The sequence below is a fragment of the Tursiops truncatus genome, chromosome 8 (assembly GCF_011762595.2).
Source record: "Tursiops truncatus isolate mTurTru1 chromosome 8, mTurTru1.mat.Y, whole genome shotgun sequence".
NCBI classification, from domain to species: Eukaryota; Metazoa; Chordata; class Mammalia; order Artiodactyla; family Delphinidae; genus Tursiops; species Tursiops truncatus.
The window spans coordinates 20,633,518-20,654,848 of record NC_047041.1 but is presented as its reverse complement, the minus strand read 5'-3'; the positions used below and the strand labels follow the sequence as shown (position 1 = coordinate 20,654,848).

The 21,331-nt window shown below is 36.5% G+C and overlaps 1 protein-coding gene across 7 annotated transcripts in view; it reads left to right on the top strand.

Annotated features, from left to right (window-relative positions):
* Positions 1–21,331, top strand: part of SIK2 (salt inducible kinase 2) — a 132,082-nt gene that overhangs the window by 70,914 nt on the left and 39,837 nt on the right. For all 7 annotated transcript variants that reach the window (XM_019941911.3, XM_019941910.3, XM_019941915.2 and 4 more), the window contains one exon: positions 12,811–12,972. In XM_019941911.3, the coding sequence (XP_019797470.1) occupies positions 12,811–12,972 (162 nt within the window). The remainder of the gene's footprint in view (positions 1–12,810; positions 12,973–21,331) is intronic.

Here is a 21,331-nt window from a genome sequence, read left to right as displayed (position 1 = left end):
AGATTGTAAATAATCTTTAAAACTTTAAAGTCTGTAACTAAAAACTCATCTTCTCAGAAGATTGTGGTTTGTTTCAGTAGTTCCACATAGCTTGAAGAACTGATTCAGAGTCTAACAGATGCGAACAGTCTAATGTAGGGAAATTGCTGAAAGCACAATTAAATTGCCAGAGTATATACCACAAGCAACAATTTCCTTTAATTTTTGACAAACACCCAATTTGAAATGATTATATACTTACAAAAACAAACAGAAAAAAGCAAAATGTTTTAAAATCTATAGTTTCATATTCATAAATGTATCTCAAGGTTAAAAGTTTAATGTAATTTAATAGTATAAGTAATATTATAATCTAATATTTAAAATTAGGATAACCCATGTTATCCTAATTCAATATGGACCATACACCTAATCCATTTTCTATTAGTGTTTACAGTGTAAAGTGGTACATATATTAATGTGCTAAAGACTGTTTTTCAGGTTTTTATTTAATGGACCTTACTTTCTTAATTATATTTTTTCCAAGAGTAGTTGGTTAGAACCAGCACAGGCTAAATTGACAAAGACTAGAGTCTTGATCTACAGTGAGATAGAGTTTTATTTTATAGTAATATTTTGTACTGATTAGAGGAAAGAAATGTTAGAGAAAAAGATGAATAGAGATTTGAATTTGGGGATGGAAAACTATGGATCTTCCAAGTATTTTGAAGAGAACAAATGAACCAATTTTGATTACCTTACTGGAGCTTCAGGATTCATAATGGTCACATTCCTGAAAACACGATCTCTCTTCAAATTTAGTAGTTAGAAATGTGAAGTCTTTGTAAATTTGTGGGTTAGGAACCTCTGACTGGGATTTAATTATCTGAGGTGGGGTGTTTTTTTCAGGCTATTTAAGCATAAAATATTAAATTGGCATCAGCCTTTTTACTTTACTCCCAGATTAGATTGATGAAATTACAAATTAAATCTTTTTAACATAACATTAAATATTTAATTGCATAAAGTATTAATCTTTTGGACTGTTACTCAGCTCCAGCTTGAAGGGATGCTAATAATTTCTGGCCGAAGAGCATTAAGCTTAAAGGTAGTCATTCAAAGATTCTGACATTCCTGAAATTTGAGAAGAGTCAGCTGGCTGGGTTTCTCCACTTTGATAAGAGGCTGGGAAAACTGCTCCTTATCCCTGGGGAAAGATAAGGGATGCCACGTGGTGGTGGTGGTGGTGGTGGTGATAATGATGATGATGATGTTGATGTTGATGATATTGAGAGCAACTAAGATTTACTGAGCATTTATTATGTCACACACTGTGCTCTGAAATCTAGACTTACAATCTATAAAAGCAATATGAAAACACTGATTAATTATACCATTTAAATCTTGAAACCTACTTATTGGGGCTTCAGCTATACTTAATTCAGGGGTTGGTAGAAGATGACTCTTGAATTTTTGAGGTTGAGTGACTGTAAGATGATAGTTATAGTGACTTAGAAGGTGGTAATGAAGTTTATAAAAAGAAGGATGAGCTCAGTCTTGATAGCACTGCAGTAGCAGAAAGAAAAATCTGTTTAAATACACAATAGAGTAGCTGCTGAAAGGTCAGATGTGCTTGGCGGATCTGGAGGTTATTTTTATAAAATTTCTAATCAGGGAGTGAAATCCTCCAAGGAAGAATTTCCTAACCTTGATTAAACTTAAGATTTTATAGACCCCCTTGAAATTGCAAATAAAATTTTATGTGTGTGTTTGTATGTAAGTATAATTTTCATTAGATTCTCAATAGAGTCTGTGACCAGAAAATTCCAGGCCAGATGTTAAGACATATTTTGACTGGAGTGACTGAAGAGGTATCCCTGAGATAGGCAATGAATGAGAAGAGTATGAAAGAAAACTAAAATCATCCAGCTAAGAATAAAGCAGATCAAAGATTACCCACAGGAAGGTGAGAGTTAATTCTAAGAGGGAAGGAGTATAGGAAAAGAAAAGCAAAAAGCCAGAACTATACTATGATAGTTTTATGTTGTTAGAAGAGAAAGAAGAGCCAGTTAGTGGAAGAGATGGAGGAAAACCAGACAGACACGGAATCGAACAGGGAGAGATGTTTATTTTGGAAACCAGTTAAGTATAAAATATAATTGAAAGGTCATAAAAGATGAGAACTGAGGAAAGGTAATTGGCTTTAGCCTAGGGAAGTTGCCAGGAACTTTAGAGCAATGTTGGTGGAGTGTGAAACATATCATAAGGGGCTAATGGGTAGATAGTAGTTAGAAAAGGAAGGTAGCCTGAGTCAACCCCTGAAAATATAATAACAACAACAATAGTAATAATCATAGTTGAAATAATAGCAGCTAATGTTTTGAGCACTTGTGTGTGTCAAGGCACCATGAAAAGGTTTTTTTCTTTTTTAATTGCTTTTTTTTCATTTAATCTTTACGTGAGGTGGATTCTATTATTATTCCCCTTTTTGGATTACCAAATGAAGGTTTTGGGAGGTTAAGTAATTTGCTTAAGTTCACATAGTTAGCAAGTTCGTAAAGACAGAATTTGAACCCAGGCAGCCTGACTCCTGAGCCTTCAATCTTAACACCGTACTATTAAATACTAAAAGTATCTGCAATTCTGTAAAAGGAATGTGGAAGATTTCTATATAATGCTACGAAGTGGAGAAAAGAAGGGATAAACGTTTTTGTGTGAGGTATATGTACATATTTTCACATATAAAATGAAACACAGAAAGGGTAAACCAAACACTAATAAAAACAGTTACCTATAGGCAGAGGAAGGAAACAGGGATGGAAGCAAGTCTTCTCAGACTATATCTTATTACATTGTTTGTTTGTTATTTATTTTTGGCTGTATTGGGTCTTGGTTGCTGCGCACGGGCTTTCTCTAGTTGCAGTGAGCGGGGGGCTACTCTTCCTTGCAGTGTGCGGGCTTCTCATTGCAGTGGCTTCTCTTGTTGTGGAGCATGAGCTCTAGGTGCACGGGCGTCACTAGTTGTTGCACACAGGCTCAGTAGTTGTGGCATGCAGGCTCAGTAGTTGTGGCTCACGGGCTTAGTTGCTCCGCGGCATGTGGGATCTTCCCCGGGCCAGGACTTGAACCCGTGTCCCCTGCATTGGCAGGCGGATTCTTAACCACTGTGCCATCAGGGAAGTCCCTTATTACATAGTTTTAACTTCAGCATCATATTAAACAACAGGTAAGTATTTTACATGATCAAAAAATAAGGTTAAATCAAACAGGAGAAAGAAAGATAACCCCTAATATTTGTAAACAAACACATAAATATACTATCTTTATATCATGTTAGCAACACAACACACAGAACTAGCTTTTAAGTAACTTTAAAAGGTAGTGTTTAGATAAAACAGTATATTCTTAGGACAATATAATGTCAAGATAAAAAGAGCTGCAAAGAAATGTTAGCTTTTTAACTTCATCAGTAATTTTCTTGTTAGTAGTAGTATTAGTATAGCTATTTTGAAACTATTTCATGTATTCTAGGATAAAGCAAGTAATTTATGTTAATGTTAAGAACCAGGATCTTTTATGTAAGAGAAAAAGAAATACAAATATAAAAATCAAAGAAAACTAATTCCTATAATGCCAAATTTGAAAGGGAATGAATTCATTTATTTTTTTTTTCCTCACTTATTTCCTAGTCTGTCCCTGAAAAGGCTTAGAAACAGTACCAACCCAGTAGTAGAAAGTGCCTTGAGCACCCAGATACCATTCCCCAGTAAAAACAACCAAGGCTTCTTGAAAAAAATTACTGATTCCTGGTTGGGGGCAGGAAGTATTCAAGATAAGCGTCAGACATTTTTATTATGCCAGAAGGCAACAAAGGCATTATTTCTGTGGTCATGTTTTAAAAAAAAAAAACAGTATAAAGGGGTTCCCACTGGTCAAAGATGGGAAAATTTGAGCATCAAAACGAGCGATGACTGTAGTTGATTGAAATAGTAGAACATGTAAAAATCCATGCAGTCATTATGATACTTTAGAGAATCATAAGAGAGAGAGAAAAAAAAGCAAGCTAAAAAATAAACACAAATCTTACTAGTTATCATTGGAAGTAGCTAGTGTGCCATCCTCTTACTCTGAAAATTGTTACTTAATGAGGAAGAATTAAGCATTCATACTTCTTGATCTGTTTTAGTTGTATTTCAGGATAACTAAATAGCCCTTACTGACAGCAGAAGAATTTCATCTAATAAATGTAGCAGGAATAAAACAAAATTAGAAACTCACAATTTCGTAACCCCAATGAAATAATTGATTAAGGTACCAATAAATATTAATATTAGTGCTGTGGTCTCAGTGTGGCCCCTGTTCCAATATCTTAAGCTTCCCCTGTGCACCTCTTAAAAATATATGAATTTCTGGGCCCTTTCCAACACCTACTTTATCAGGAACTCTGAAGGTAGGTCCCAGTAATTTGTTGTAACAAACCCACTAAGGGTTCTGATGTACACTGGAGCTTGAGGGCCATATTACAAGGAAAAGTGACGAGAATCTTTAATTGAAGGATCAAGGTATTACCACTCCCCCACCCCCGAACTCACTGATCAATCTTAGCATTCCTAAAAGCAGGAGAACCACATTATATTTATCCAAGTAGATGCGCCTATGACATATTCTCGCCACCCTCCAAAAAAAATTAAACCTGAATCTATTCTATACTTTATACTTGAATTCCAAATTATAGGAAATACGGAAGATAGAAGAATATGTTAAATAATATCATGAGGAAGCAAAGGACAAATCCAGAAATTCTATAGGACAGCTGACCCAGTTTCTTTAAGAAGTCAGTAGCATGGGGAAAAAAAAAGGAAGGTGGGGGTGTCAGTGGGGGGCTGTTCCAGAATAAAAGGATTGCAAAGACAAAATAAGCAAATACAAAATATACATCTTATTTGGATCCTGACTCAAATAAACCAGCTGGGGAGATTTGAATTCAAACTGCATATTAGATGGTATTAAAAGAGTTGTTCATTTTGTTAGGTGTGATAATGGTACTGTGGTTGTGTAAGAAAATGCCATTTATTTTAGAGATACGTAAAAAGTATTTAGGGTGAAACAAAATGATTTGCCTTAGGTTACTACAACAAAAAAGAAGAAGGAAGGAAAGGAGAGAGGGAAGAAGGAAGAAAAGGAAGGAAAAAAGGATAAATGAAGCAAGCATGGCAAAATGTTGATAACTTTTAAATCTGGAGGATTCATTATATTATTGGGTTGGCCAAAAGGTTCATTTGGTTTTTTCCGTAAGATGGCTCTGGAAGCACTTAGTTGTCCTTAACTTCATTCAAAACAATTTTGTTAGATTGTATGTGACAGTTGTCACATCAGCATGCATTTTAAAAAGACTTATCAAAATTGGCGAATTTTTGTGTAGCCATTTTAATATTAAAGATGGAAGAAAAAAAGCAACATTTTCAGCATATGCTTTATTATTTCAAGAAAGGTAAAAACGCAGCCGAAATGCAAAAAAAGATTTGTGCAGTGTACAGAGGAGGTGCTGTGACTGATCGAACGTGTCAAAAGTGGTTTGCGAAGTCTCGTGCTAGAGATTTCTCACTGGACGATGCTCCACAGTCAGGTAGACCAGTTGAAGTTGATAGTGAACAAATTGAGACATTAATTGGGAACAATCAATATTGTACCACGCGGGAGATAGCTGACGTACTCAAAAGATCCAAATCAAGCTCTAAAAATCATTTTCACCAGCTTGGTTATGTTAATCACTTTGATATTTGGGTTCCACATAAGTTAAGCAAAAAAACCTTCTGGACCGTATATCCACATGCAATTCTCTACTTAAACGTAATGAAAACGTTCCTTTTTTAAAACAAATTGTGACGGGCTATGAAAAGTGGACACTACAATAATGTGAAATGGGGGGCTTCCCTGGTGGCACAGTGGTTGAGAGTCCGCCTGCCGATGCAGGGGACACGGGTTCGTGCCCCTGTCCAGGAAGATCCCACGTGCAGCGGAGCGGCTGGGCCCGTGAGCCATGGCCGCAGAGCCTGCGCGTCCGGAGCCTGTGCTCCGCAACGGGAGAGGCCACAGCAGTGAGAGGCCCGCGTACCACAAAAAAAAATAATAATTAAAAAATAATAATAATGTGAAATGGAAGAGATCATGGGGCAAACGAAATGAACCACCACCAACCATACCAAAGGCCAGTCTTCGTCCAAAGAAGGTGATGTGTATATGGTGGGATTGGAAGGGAGTCCTCTATTATGAGCTCCTTCCGGAAAACCAAATGATTAATTCCAACAAGTACTGCTCCCAATTAGACCAACCGAAGGCAGCACTCAACGAAAAGCGTCCGGAATTAGTCAACAGAAAATGCATAATCTTCCATCAGGATAATGCAAGACCACGTGTTTCTTTGGCAAAAACTTACAGCTTGGCTGGGAAGTTCTGATTCATCCGCCATATTCACCAGATGTTGCACCTTGGATTTCCATTTATTTAGGTCTTTACAAAATTCTCTTAATGGAAAAAATTTCAATTCCCTGGAAGACTGTAAAAGGCACCTGGAACAGTTCTTTGCTCAAAGAGATAAAAAGTTTTGGGAAGATAGAATTATGAACTTGTCTGAAAAACGGCAGAAGGTAGTAGAACAGAAGGGTGAATACATTGTTCAATAAACTTCTTGGTAAAAATGAAAAATGTCTCTTTTATTTTTACTTAAAAACCGAAGACACTTTTTGGCCGACCCAATATTTTCTCTACTTTCATTTATGTTTGAAACTTCTATAATAAAAAATTTTAAATTTAAAATGCAGAAATACTTATTAGGATATATTTATTCCTGTGCTAGCCTTTATCACAGTTTATTATAATTGCCTGTTTACTTGTCTATCCCAGTATTTCTCAAATTATCAGTATTTCTCAAATTATCAGTATTGAAACACCAATTTTTTTGATTGGCCTGTCTGTCACAGACCATGGTTTTTGTAAAAATACAATAAAAATCAGTTACCGTAAGAGCAAAATTGGGGGGTGGGGGAGGACATACAAAATATAGCCTTAAAGAGTTTTCTTATTAAAACCAACAAACATAAAATTAAATTTCACTTTACAATCAGAACAAATGTAAACATAGGAAAGAAGAATTTTTTAAACTGTATCCAGTCATCAAAAATACACACATAGGCAATTAGTATAGAGAATTGCTATTACACTCATAAGGTTTTTTTTTTTAACATCTTTATTGGAGTATAATTGCTTTACAATGGTGTTAGTTTCTTCTGTATAACAAAGTGAATTAGCTATACATATACATTTATCCTCATTTCTCCTCCCTCTTGCATCTCCCTCCCACCCTCCCTATACCACCCCTCTAGGTGGACATAAAGCACCGAGCTGATCTCCCTGTGCCACGCAGCTGCTTCCCACTAGCTATCTGTTTTACATTTGGTAGTGTATATATGTCCATTGCCACTCTCTCACTTCGTCCCAGCTTACCCTTCCGCCGCCCCATGTCCTCAAGTCCATTCTCTACATCTGTGTCTTTATTCCTGTCCTGCCCCGAGATTCTTCAGAACTTTTTTTTTCTTTAGATTCCATATATATGTGTTAGCGTACAGTATTTGTTTTTCTCTTTCTGACTTACTTCACTCTGTATGACAGTCTCTAGGTCCATCCACCTCACTGCAAATAACTCAATTTCATTTCTTTTTATGGCTGAGTAATATTCCATTGTATATATGTGCCACATCTTCTTTATCCAGTCGTCCAGTCAATGGGCATTTGGGTTGCTTCCATGACCTGGCTATTGTAAATAGTGCTGCAGTGAACATTGTGGTACATGACTCTTTTTGAATTATGGTTTTCTCGGGGTGTATGCCCAGTAGTGGGATTGCTGGGTCATATGGTAGTTCTATTTTTAGTTTTTTAAGGAACCTCCATACTGTTCTCCACAGTGGCTATATCAATTTACATTCTCACCAACAGTACAAGAGGGTTCCCTTTTCTCCACACCCTCTCCAGCATTTATTGTTTGTAGATTTTTTGATGATGGCCCTTCTGACCGATGTGAGGTGATATCTTGTAGTTTTGATTTGCATTTCTCTAATGACTAGTGATGTTGAACATCCTTTATGTGTTTGTTGGCAATCTGTATATCTTCTTTGGAGAAATGTCTGTTTAGGTCTTCTGCGCATTTTTGGATTGGGTTGTTTGTTTTTCTGTTATTGAGCTGCATGAGCTGCTTGTAAATTTTGGAGATTAATCCTTTGTCAGTTGCTTCATTTGCAAATATTTTCTCCCATTCTGAGGGTTGTCTTTTCATCTTGTTTATGGTTTCCTTTGCTGTGCAAAAGCTTTTAAGTTTCATTAGGTCCCATTTGTTTATTTTTATTTCCATTTCTCTAGGAGGAGGTGGGTCAAAAAGGATCTTGCTGTGATTTATGTCATAGAGTGTTCTGCCTATGTTTTCCTCTAAGAGTTTTTATAGTGTCTGGCCTTACATTTAGGTCTTTAATCCATTTTGAGTTTATTTTTGTGTATGGTGTTAGGAAGTGTTCTAATTTCATTCTTTTACATGTAGCTGTCCAGTTTTCCCAGCACCACTTATTGAAGAGGCTGTCTTTTCTCCACTGTATATTCTTGCCTCCTTTATCAAAGATAAGGTGACCATATGTGTGTGGGTTTATCTCTGGGCATTCTATCCTGTTCCATTGATCTGTATTTCTGTTTTTGTGCCAGTACCATATTGTCTTGATTACTGTAGCTTTGTAATATCATCAGAAGTCTGGGAGCCTGATTCCTCCAGCTCCGTTTTTCTTTCTCAAGATCCTTTGGCTGTTCAGGGTCTTTTGTGTTTCCATACAAATTGTGAAATTTTTTGTTCTAGTTCTGTGAAAAATGCCATTGGTAGTTTGATAGGGATTGCATTGAATCTGTAGATTGGTTTGGGTAGTATAGTCATTTTCACAATGTTTATTCTTCCAATTCAAGAACATGGTATATCTCTCCATCTGTTTGTATCAATTTTAATTTCTTTCATCAATGTCTTATAGTTTTCTGCATACAGGTCTTTTGTCTCCTTAGGTAGGTTTATTCCTAGGTATTTTATTCTTTTTGTTGTAATGGTAAATGAAAGTGTTTCCTTAATTTCCCTTTCAGATTTTTCATCATTAGTGTATAGGAATGCAAGAGATTTCTGTGCATGAATTTTGTATCCTGCAACTTTACCAAATTCATTGATTAGCTCTAGTAGTTTTCTGGTAGCATCTTTCAGATTCTCTATGTATAGTATATAAGTTTTTTCTGTTACCATAATTAAGTAGTTTTTTAATGTGAAATGTGTGCTTTTTGCATGTTCTCTTTAGACCTTGTGCATTAATTTGAGCTTGGATTGATAACAGTGCCCCTCAATGGGGATGATATACTAAACCTAAACTGATGTAATTTGCAGCCACAGGTTTTTGCCTCAGTTACTTTCTCATCTCTCAGCAAATAGTATAGTTTTGGAGGATGTTTACACTGCAGAAATCAAAGAGTGGGGAAGATCATAGATATGCTTAAATACTTGCTGAGATTTTCACTTAAGAAGTGAAAATACCATCTCTTTAAATAGTTGGTCTCTTAATCTCTGGAACATGGATGTTGTCATTTTTCTCACTGTGTGTTACAGGCTTATTGACATGTGATGACTGTAGCTTCAAACGGTAATTTTAGGTTCAGATATACCACACCTTTGTTTTTCAGACAGTCCCCTTCCTGCCAGGCTTCAAAGCTTTTTCACCCCCTTGGCTGTAGCGGTTCCAGTTTGGACTGATCGCTTCAAAAAACAATTACTGTAGATTCTACTGTGCTTCCCAAGACTCATTTTGTAGGCAATAGTTCAGGTTATTTTTCCACATGTATTAACTTGTACTTGTTCACATTGGATCTGTTAGGTTTCTCTGTGTTGTCGAAATCTCAAAAATCTTTCCCATTGACCCATTGATGCAGAATTTTCAACAGGAAGAAATTTTGTCTATTTGGAGAAGTCAATCATTTGTGAAAAAATTGTCTCATTTAGTGATAGATACAGTTTAAGTAGCATTTGTGTGGAATATTAGGAAAGATATTACTAGCTAGCCAAAATATAATCCCTTACAGAAAACGTATTGCATTCCCCTTGGGAATTTCTGTTTGCCCAAGGATCCAGTCCTTTATTAGATTTCCCAGCTCATCCAGTATAGAAATGAGGCTCTGGTTTACTCTTTTGAATAGAAAGCACACTGTTTACTTGCCAGTTTACTTAGACATAGTCGCTCTGATAACAGTTTGGACATTTTGGCTGAAAAGTCTACATATTAGCTCTTAAGTGATCCTTTTTTCCCCTTCACAAGTATGAATGGCTACTGTGTGTGCTCTGTAAAGACAATGGGGAGTTGTGACGAGCTGATCATCTTGGTTTGTGATACTAGCAGATATAGAAAAATATACAAAATGTTCAGTTACATTTAAAGCCTATAACATGTAGAGTATAGCACTCCTACTCCACACTTTTATAATACTGTTTTTGGAGCGTTTCATGATACCATCCATATTAAGACACTAGTCAGACAAGTATTTAGTAAGTACTTCACTTGTGCTGTTTTGTGCATAGTGCTAAGCAGTGTGGGGAGTGCAGAAGAGAATGACATGGCCCCTATCCTCAGGAAGCTTAAATGATGGTATCTTTTATTTTCTTATACACAGAGTGTTAGAATTAGGGCTGTTTGTGTCTGCATGTGCACCCAGATGTGCACGCACATTGAGATATTATGATACATATACAGATAATTAAAGTGTGAGGCAGTGTGGTATAAGTGATAAGGAGTTCAGAGGAAAGAGATTACTACCTGAGTGATGAGGGACTGTTTTAGGGCAAAGTGGCATTTGAGCAGGGTTTTGGAAGGATAGTTAGGATTTCAGTAGGAGTCTAGTAAAGAAGCTTGTTACAGTTTTAAAACAGTTTTTTTCAAAGTTTCTAGTTCCAGATCAGCCATTCACTTACCAGTTGTCTGAATTCAGCCAGATTACTTAATGACTCTGATCTTCAGTTTCCTCATCTACAAAATGGGAATTAGAGTAGTAGTTATCATAGAGGGCTTTTAGGAAGATTAAGTGAGATACTGTGACATGAACATGCTTTATAAACTGTAAAGTACTTTACAAATGTTAGTAAATTTTATAATAAATATTGAGGATGGCATGAGCCAAGGCATGGAATTTAAAAACTAGTAAAACCAAAGCCTGGAGCAGAAAATATGTGAAGGTGACTATAAATATTCATTCATTCATACAGTTCCTAACTTCATAAAATAATCTTAAATAGGAAAGCGTTTCAAGGTTTATGTTGACCCCCTTTCCCTCAAAAGACCATTTCAGAGGGCTTTTAGATCTTCAGGTAAAACTTGAATAAATTGTTTTTAGTTTTATTGAATTCATACAGAATTAATTCATACAGAATTAATTTTCAAATAAACTGCTTTAATAGATATTATAACATAGCACAAAAATAGCTAATGTATCTTGCACAGTATATTTCTTTAAAGAACATGGTTTTGAGAACAAGTCTGCATGTTTTGGGGTATATCAGAATTGCTCCACTGATTAGGAGAACAGGGTGAGAATTATTTAAGTTACTTTCAGGGACCATCGTATCTCCTTTTACAGGTGGTTTGTACAATAACTTCATGAATGGTTGTTTAAAGGAAAGATATCCCTCTTCTGATGAGATTCAGAATTTATTCATGTTCTTTGTTTTAAATAAATTTTATTTTTAAAATGTGGTTAGGAAAAATATTCAATAAATTTTTCAACAAAGAACAGAGAGAGTGGGCTTTAAAAGACATTTTTTAAATTGAAGTATAGTTGATTTATAATATGATTATTGCAGGTTTACAACATATTGATTCAGTATTTTTACAGATTTACCCCATTTAAAGTTATTACAAAATATTGACTATATTTCCCTGTGCTGTACAATATATCCTGGTTGCTTGTTTATTTTATACATGATAGTTTGTATCTCTTAACCTAAAAAAGCATTTTGAATTGTACTGTGGATATTATGCCAGTTGCTATTGTCTGGTCTTGGGCTCTCTCCACGTATCTGGGCTCCAGTGAAAATATGATTAGAATTACTTTTCTCAGGGCAAGGAACTTGGAAAACAGCGTTTTACTTGAACACTAACTCTCATTATTAAAAGAACTCTTTTCGTTGTTTGTTTACTGTATGATATCACTTATATGTGGAATCTAAAAAATACAAGAAACTAGTGAATATAACAAAAAAGAAGCAGACTCAGATATAGGGAACAAAGTAGTGATTACCAGTGGGGAGAGGGAAGGAGGGAGGGGCAATATAGGGGTAACAGGATTAAGAGATACAGACTATTAGGTATAAAACAATCTACCAGGATATATTGTACAACACGGGGAATATAACCTATATTTTATAGGCTAACTATAAATGGAGTATAACCTTTAGAAATTGTGGATTACTATATTGTACACCTGTAACTTACATGATATTGTACATCTACTATACATCAATTAAAAAAAAAAGGACCAACCCTCTCATTTTATGATTGAGGAAGTTGAGGCACAGAGAGGAAAAGGCACTTAGCCAAGACCTTGAACTTGAGTCTCTGTGTGCTGTATTTCCCTTCATTCATTCTTTTATTGTTATTGTTATTAACTAATTTTGAGATTCTAAAAAGCACTTTTTGAGAGGAAAAAAAGAATCCTGAATACTAATAGTGGGGTTTTTTGGTGTGTGTGAATAATTCTCAATTCTTTCTTCTTTTACAGACTACCTTGCTAACCACGGCCGGTTAAATGAGTCTGAGGCGAGGCGCAAATTCTGGCAAATCCTGTCTGCTGTTGATTACTGTCATGGTCGGAAGATTGTGCACCGTGACCTCAAGGCTGAAAATCTTCTGCTGGATAACAACATGAATATCAAAATAGCAGGTAACTGGGACACAGCTGGCTCTAACGTGATCAGATATGAGCCGTGGCACTCAGGGTGCAGAAACAGACCTTCAGGCAGAGATTCAGGAGCCTCCACCCATGACATCAAGCTCTCTCAGAATGTATTTTATTCATTTCCTTAGTCCTATGTGTAATAATGAAAAGTAAGGGAAATAAGTTCCTTATCAACGCACACTGTGGCAGGACTACGACTGGGATCTGATTTGTATCCTCAGTCTGATTTGTGTTCAGGCTCCTTTGTGGCACTCCACTGAGTGTGTGATGATTGGAGGGGCTGATAGGGCTGGAGGAGTAGCATAGGTTGCTGGTGCTCTACCCTGCTCTCTTAATTATGACTGGTGGCTGCAAAGAGATTGTAGACAGAAGAATGACAAAGGAGGTAACGGCAGTAGAATGCCCTTAGAACAAGGCAAGAACACCTTGCCTTCCTCTGATACAATAGGGTTTTGATTTATAACATGGAGACTAAGGATTATTTTGCTAGTTTTCCTCCTACCCTTTTCACAATTCGCAAAATCTTTTATAAATATTTTATATTCCAAGTTTCCTTTTTCACATGGTCAAAACTCTCATTCAGTCAATAAATATTTATGTGTCAGGTACTGTGCTATGCTAGGTACTAAGGATACAAATCAAAAAGTCATTTCCTGTGATCTTAAAAGTCTGGTGCGGAAATAAGAATAATGAAAATACAATATAATAGTTGCCAAAAAATATATGTACAGAGTGCAATAGGAATATAGATGTAGGAACATCAGTCTATCTGAGAAGTCAGGAAGCTGCACAAAGAAGGAACTCTTTGAACTAGGCTTGAGAGATGAGTTAGAAGCTTGCCAGGGAGGTAAACAGAAGTAGGACAGGTGAACTATGTAAATAACCACAGGTACAAGAGAGAGAAAGAGATTGAAATTGTAATGGTGGGGAACCATTGCTCAATATTAGTTAAATGTAAGATCTGTAGTTATGGGGGATTGATACAGGAAGAGCAGGTAGGCGAAGATCAGAATATGAAGGTCTTGAAGGCCATGAAAAAGATTTTAGAGTTTATTCTGTAGGTAATAGGGAGCATAGCCTATTGGAAATTTTAAGGCGGGGATGGAGATGAAGTGGGACTGGGACAAGATGATTAGATTTGCATGTTAGAAAGATGTCTCTCTGGCCACAGAGTGAAGATAGGTGGGAGATGGGGGTGAGACTGAAGACAGGAAGACTAATCAGGAACCTAATGCAGTATTCCAATTAAGAAAATGTGGGTGTGTGCTAGAGTACAGCAGTAGAGGTTGTAGGTGTGGGAAGGAGAGAGAGAGATTTATTCTGGTTAGGGTTTGGAAGAAAATAAGGGGCACAGAGCAAAAGCTTAGCAAAGTTGTAAGCGGTGGTGTTTTGTCTTAGGGTATTAAAGAGGGACAGAGGCATCCACATGAGAGAAGCTGACCAAGAAGTGGTTGACTAGCTAGGTTGGATACTCACTGGACTCACTAAGTTTAGGGAGAAAACAACTGCCTTAGTTTGCTGCACTGTGGTATAAAATATAAGTGAAAAGCCTCTGATTTGTACATTTAACTGGTTTATTTCTATGCCATTTATCATTCATTTTCAACTTGGGCATTTTAGAGAAGGCAAATAATTTTTACTTACTTTAACTTTTACTTACTTTAATTTTAATAATTAATTTTAAACGCCAATGTCACATTTGTTTCAGGGAAGTAATGGATTTTTCATTCTGTAGTCTGTGATTTTTTTTTTTTCCTAATGGAATTGCCTGAATAAGACTGTTTTTTAAGTTAATTTGCTACATTCCCATTATATATGAAGATTTATACTGATTTATCTTTTTTGTTTTAAAAATACAGTATTAGTGTTTCTGTAATTTATAATGTGTGTTCATTTCTCCCAGTTTTCCTTCTTCTTTTGGCCCTTCCATTGGTCTCATTCATTTCACTCCTTTTTGCAAACTTTCTGTAGTGCACTTCACTGTAATTTTTTGTTTACTTCTCCTTGAAAGCATCAGCTGCCCTAAAATTGTCCTTCTCAGAGAGGACTCTTGTTTTTTTTGAAGTTCTTTACTCTGTAGAAAGAAGGGGAAACCCCTGCTTCACCTTTACATTCCTTTATTGCCAAAACAAAACTTGCACCAAAAACAATACCTTAAAGGAGTTCTGGGAGTCATTTCAGGCAGAGAAAGAAAGGTTAGAGGTGGGAGTCATATGCTATAGGAATTACAGTGTCAAAATAGAACATCAAAAAACCTTGCAAACAAAATATGCAGAACATTCCATTAAGGTTATAACCAAGTTTTGCCTGGCTGTAATAATGTCTTCTATAATTCTAGCCTATAGTATAGGTAGATAAACCCAGTATTTCTGTCATTATGTGAAATCTAATTATTTGTTTGTTTTTGCTATTTTTATTTTTGAATATCTGAAATTCAAGGCCTTCTAATTTTTATCTAGAAGACAGGTAAAATCTCAGAGACCTAAAGTTGTTCTCTCTGGTTAAGCTAGTATCACAGCTAACATTTATTGAGCCTTCATTATTTGCAGGTACTCTGTTTTCAGATGAAAAAACTGAAACACAAAGAGATTAAATAACTTCCTAAGGCAATTCAGATAATAAGTAGCAGACCTGGAATTCAAGCCTAGATCTCTCTGACCACAGTATCTGGCTTCTTCCACTGCACCATGTTGTATTTTCTAAACATTGTTTTTCAGTTATTCCTCAAGGAGTACTCACTAACTGAATTTTGGGTTCCATCATTCTATATTTATACATTTAGTGTCCTTAATTCCATATCTCACAAGTAGATACACACACACACATACATGTACACGCAGTATAGCTAAGTGTTCAAATTTCTTATTGCCCACATTTTTTTCACTGTCATCCTCACCACCATTTACCCCAAATTTTAGCAAATGTTTATTAAGTATCTACTATGCTCCTGGGCTAAATCCTGGAGATTCAAATATTTCAAGACAAAAACAACAGCAATACAAAAACACTCAACTCTGCTCTTACCTTAAGGAGTTAATCCAGAACCAGACCTTTAAGTAAATATAACATAAAAAGATAACTGTCATACAGGCTATGAGGCTGGGAGGATGACTAACTTGCCTGGAAGAATCAGGGAAATTATTAGCTAAGACTTGATTAAGAAGGAGGCATTTGTGGTGGGATTGGGGGAGAGAAGGAGAAAGGAGGAGAGTTTGTTGAGGGGGTGAGGTAGGGATGGCAGCTCTAGGCAAATGGATCAGCACATGCAAAGGCAGGCAGCCCAGAGAACTCAAAGTGTGTAGGGAAACTACAGACCAGGGCTAGTGGAGCATAAGTGCCAGTGAGGAATGATAGGAAAAGAGCCTGGACAGGTAGGCAGAGCCAGATCATGGAGGATTCCACATGTCATCAGAAGTTTAGATGTGTTCCAATGCTGTAAAAGAACTTCTCCAGGGTATTTGTTTTAATCCATAGATTTTTATAACTTTTTTATGGCCCTGCTTCCCTTTAAAAATATCATCATCTGATCTCTGAGGATTCTTCTTGAATTTTAAAGAAATCTAATACATGTAGGAAAGATGGGGCTCCATGGAAAAATTACAAAACCTCAGAATAAAATACAGAATTATTCTCTCAAATTATACTATCTCTGTTTATTCTGCTTATGAAGATCTCTTTAATTGCTAAATGGGCTGAATAAATGAACTGTTTTAACCATCTTGTATGTTGAAGTTGAAGAGAAGTGCAAACCAAAACTAGATTTAAATTAAAACATTTGTCTCTTTATAAGACAGAAAATGGAATAGAAGTATCAGACGTGGTTCATTTTAATAAATACAGAAACTTGGTTTTGAAATCAGCTTCTCGTTTATGCTCCTCCAGCGGGTAAAAACGTCAGACACTGATGGGCCATGAATTCATCCTGTGTGTGCTCATCACCTCAATTATGAGACCTACAGCCATCGCAAAATACGAGTGTTAGGATATTCAGAGTAAGAGGCAGAATGCAAAGAAATTTTGGCTTTCATTAGTTTTTTTTTAATATATAAATGTATTTATTTATTTTTGGCTGCATTGGGTCTTCGTTGCTGTGTGCAGGCTTTCTGTAGTTGCAGTGAAGCGGGAGCTGCTGTTCATTGCGGTGCGCGGGCTTCTCACTGTGGTAGCTTCTCTTGTTGCGGAGCACGGGCTCTAGGCGCGCGGGCTTCAGTAGTTGTGGCACACAGGCTTAGTTACTCTGTGGCATGTGGGATCTTCCCGGACCAAGGCTCGAACCCATGTCCCCTGCATTGGCAGGCAGATTCTTAACCACTGCACCACCAGGGAAGTCCCTTTCATTGGTTTTGATAATTGCAGTACTGTTTCCTCCACACTATTTTGGCTATGACTATTTAGGCATTAACTTGAGAGTAAATAGATGAAGGACATTTAGTTTTATTCTTCAACTTTCCTAATCTGAAATGTTTATAATGAATACTTAGATAAGAATTAATATGTATGAATTACTCGGAGGAGGTTTTCAGAAAATATCACAATTCAAACAAGGCTTCTCATAAAGAATGTGGAGTTTGATATCAGACAGTACTGGTACAAATTCTGGCTGTGCCATTAGTAGCTGTGTGACCTTGGGCTGATTAATTAACCTCACTGAGCCTAGGTTTCCAAATCTGTTAAACAGAGATTAATCCATTTCTCAGGAACATTGTAGGGATTAGTGATAATGTTAGACACAGAGAGGTCATAGGTAAGATTATGGGCTCTAGAGCCAGGCTACCTGGATTTGAACCCTGGCACTGCACTTACTAGCTGCATGACCTTGGACACATTACCTAACCTCTCTGTCCTCAGTTTCCTTATCAGTTAAGAGGGAATGACAGAAGTTCATATCTCATAGTGGTTATTAGTTAATATTTGCAAAGTTCTTAGAACAGTGCCTGGTACATAGTTAGTGCTAGCTAAGATTTTGTTAAATAAATTGGGGGCTTTTGTTTTGCTTTTTAATATATTTATTTATTTACTTATCTATTTTGGCTGTGCTGGGTCTTAGTTTCGGCATGCAGACTTCTCAGTTGCAGCATGTGGACTTCTCAGTTGCGGGATGCAGACTCTTAGTTGCGACATGAGGGCTCCTTAGTTGTGGCATGTGAACTCTTAGTTGTGGCATACATGTGGGATCTAGTTCCCCGACCAGGGATTGAACCCAGGCCCCCTGCATTGGGAACATGGAGTCTTACCCACTGGACCACCAGGGAAGTCCCAAATAAATTGTTAATTAAGGTTCCTGGCACCAGGTAAACACTCATAAAAGGTAGCTATTATTTGTATTCAGTGTATAATTGATTCCATGTGAAAACAAATTCTGAAAAGTTTGATAGCCATATAACCCCCCCACCGTGTCTTTTTTTTTTAATTACCAAGGTTTAAAGCCTTATTAATACAAATCTCAGAGGTACAAGGAAAGTTTATCATTTATATTCTAAATTGTCTCTGCTTGATGTAAATTAATTTTTTTTTCCCTTGGAGGGACCTTCAGTGTAATTAGTAATGTGATATAAGCCTGATTAATCTGACCTGTGCATCACAAGTCACTTGTCTTTAGCCCAAGAGGAATGCTTCCTTTCTGAATTGACCTATGATCTCTGAGTAGCCCATCATCTCTCATGACTGCTTCTAACAACCTTCCTGCTTATTAGAAGACCTTGAGACAGGGTTTCTGTATATATAATTCTAGTTTTGTGCCCTGGAACCGAAAAAGGGTGGGAGAGGCTGAAGCAGGTTTTGTTAGTGAAATATTTATTAAAAGTCTTCCATTTGTTATCCTCCTGCCACTAGTATTATGTAAAATGTGCAAAGAGCTTTTGCATCAGCAGACACAATGAGACCTTGTCTTTATCCTTCAAGCCTACTTAGCACTAGCCGCACATTAAGCCTGGAATATGGAAGACAGCTCAAAGGGTTTTGTTTCCTTTTGTTTTGTGTTTCCCCTCTTCACCTCCCTCCGCCTCCCCCACTCCATTCTGGGCTGAGGAAGAGTGTTTACTTGCTTCTTAGCTCACTGAACTCTCTCATTGAACAAATAGATGTCTCACAGTGGTCAGCAGAATCACATTTCATCTCAACTGTGATGATTGTTCTTGTGTCCTCTTGTCAGGTAGGGAGGGAGTGACTGGTGTTTGGAAGTAAACTGTGCAGCTGGCCTCTTGCTGGTGGGCAACAAGGTATGCAGTGATGTCAGCGTTGGCTGATCGGTATTCAGTTTGTGCAGTGGGTCAGCTCCGTCTCCACACTCTACTACCTTTCATTTGTCCGCTTTCATTTCCTCATAATTGTCTTCTTCGTTCCTATTATAATAACTACAAAAGATGTGTAACTCTTCAGCAAGACTGGATATCTGAATTCTACTGGTAATTTTAGAAACAAGGATAAATTTAACCCTAAAACCATCTGCTTCTCTGTAGGAGGATTTTTAAAATTATAAATTAGACATTATAACACACTGCTGGAGATTAAAAATTGCCTTGGTTGTGTTGATTCCTAGAAATCATTTACTTTCTCTTAGCTTGAAGACTGGTTTTCAATGTTTTGGTTGCTTTTTTCCTTTTTAAAATAATGATTTAAATTGTTTACCTAACGACTTCTATTTAGTCTTTGTTATTTAAATATTAAATCTTGAAAGTATTTAGTAATTATAATTATTTTGCAACAATAAACAGCGACAAACTGTTTAACACCTGTATCTTTTTCAAAACCTCCGTTTCATTCTTTATTTCCCGGCTACTGGAAGAGTGGTCTGGGAACCAGCATGAGCATCACTTGGGATGTCTGTTAGAAGTGCAGACTCTCAAGCCCACCCCTCGGCCTACTGAATCAGAATCTGCATTTTAGCAGGTTCCCCAGATGATTTGTATGCATGCTAATGTTTGATCTATTTCACTCCGACAGTATTCACTAATGTGCTTTGTTCCCATCAGACAGTAATCAGCTTATTTACTCTGTGTAAGGAAGGCCCTGTTATTCCTAAAACGTTAGCCCTTTGCTAATGACGATTGGGCACTGATAATTTATGTGATTTAGTGACGACAGTAATAATAATTGATTTTTGTTATCATGAAGATTCAGGTCAGTCACTTTCAAAATATAAAGCAGAAAACAATAATAGTAGTTCTAATACTGTTTTCAAATATATCCATGGTCTGTTACTAGTTAGATAAGAGGTAATTAGAAGACTCAGCTTTTAAGGCCAAGTTGATTTCCATGAGTCAGTCAACACTAATTAATGTGGTTAGAGACTCTACCCCAAACACTCTCTTCTATCAACATTTTAGGCCACACAGAAACCAGGTGAGAAAATATGGATATATCAGGAAATCTCAAAACTAACGTTAAAGTAAAAACTTGGAGTACATGCCTTAGCGTTGTAGGGATAGGAACATAAATCATCTTCACATGAAAAGGACAAGATGTGTCTATTTTAACACATTCTTAAAATCAATATAGATTTCTAAAATGAATGTAGGTGTATATTTGACATTTACTTTGCAAACATCTTAATTATTCCCATTCATTTATTAAGGATGCTTTTAACATAGCATTCAATATTGTAGAGATGAGAAAGCCCTCACTTGTCGACTTCTGCTAGCAGAGGGATAAATTAGAAAATCTCTCATCTCTATATAATGTAAAGAATTTTTCCTGGGTTTATAACAGCCTTATCTCCAATTTTAAGTTGGATTAAACTTCTCTGACTATGAGGCCTTACAACAAAAAAAATAAAAACAACTTCTCTGACTAGTGACGTTCTTAGAACATCTGTGGTATAGTAAAAAAAAAAGAACACCTGGCTTGGAGTTCAAAGGCCCTGTATTTGAATACTGGCTAAGCTACTTGCAGCTGTAGATATTTGGGCAATTCGGTTAACTACTTTCAGTTTCCCCCTTTGTAAGGTAAGGACATTCATACCTCACAGGGCTGTCATCATGATTAAATGAGATAATATATACAAAAATACCAAGTGTGTAATGCCTAGTCCAAAGTTGGCAAGACATAAATGGTTTTTGGATTTGATTATAATTCATACACCATGTTGAAGGACTAGTTGTCATTTTGTTTCAAAAACTTCTTATGATTTCATATCTTAAAATTGTGAAGCTAAGAGGTTCTTTGAGAAAGATTTGTCTTTTCCCTACTGTGCTCAAGAAATGTTGAAAATCTTGATTGATCTGACAAATTCAAGGTATGTTATGAGTGAGAGTTCAAGCAATTACTCCCACCAATTACTCCCATACAAATGACAAATTACCGCAGAGGAAAAAAACTTCTTTATACCTTCAAAATTTTGTCAGAG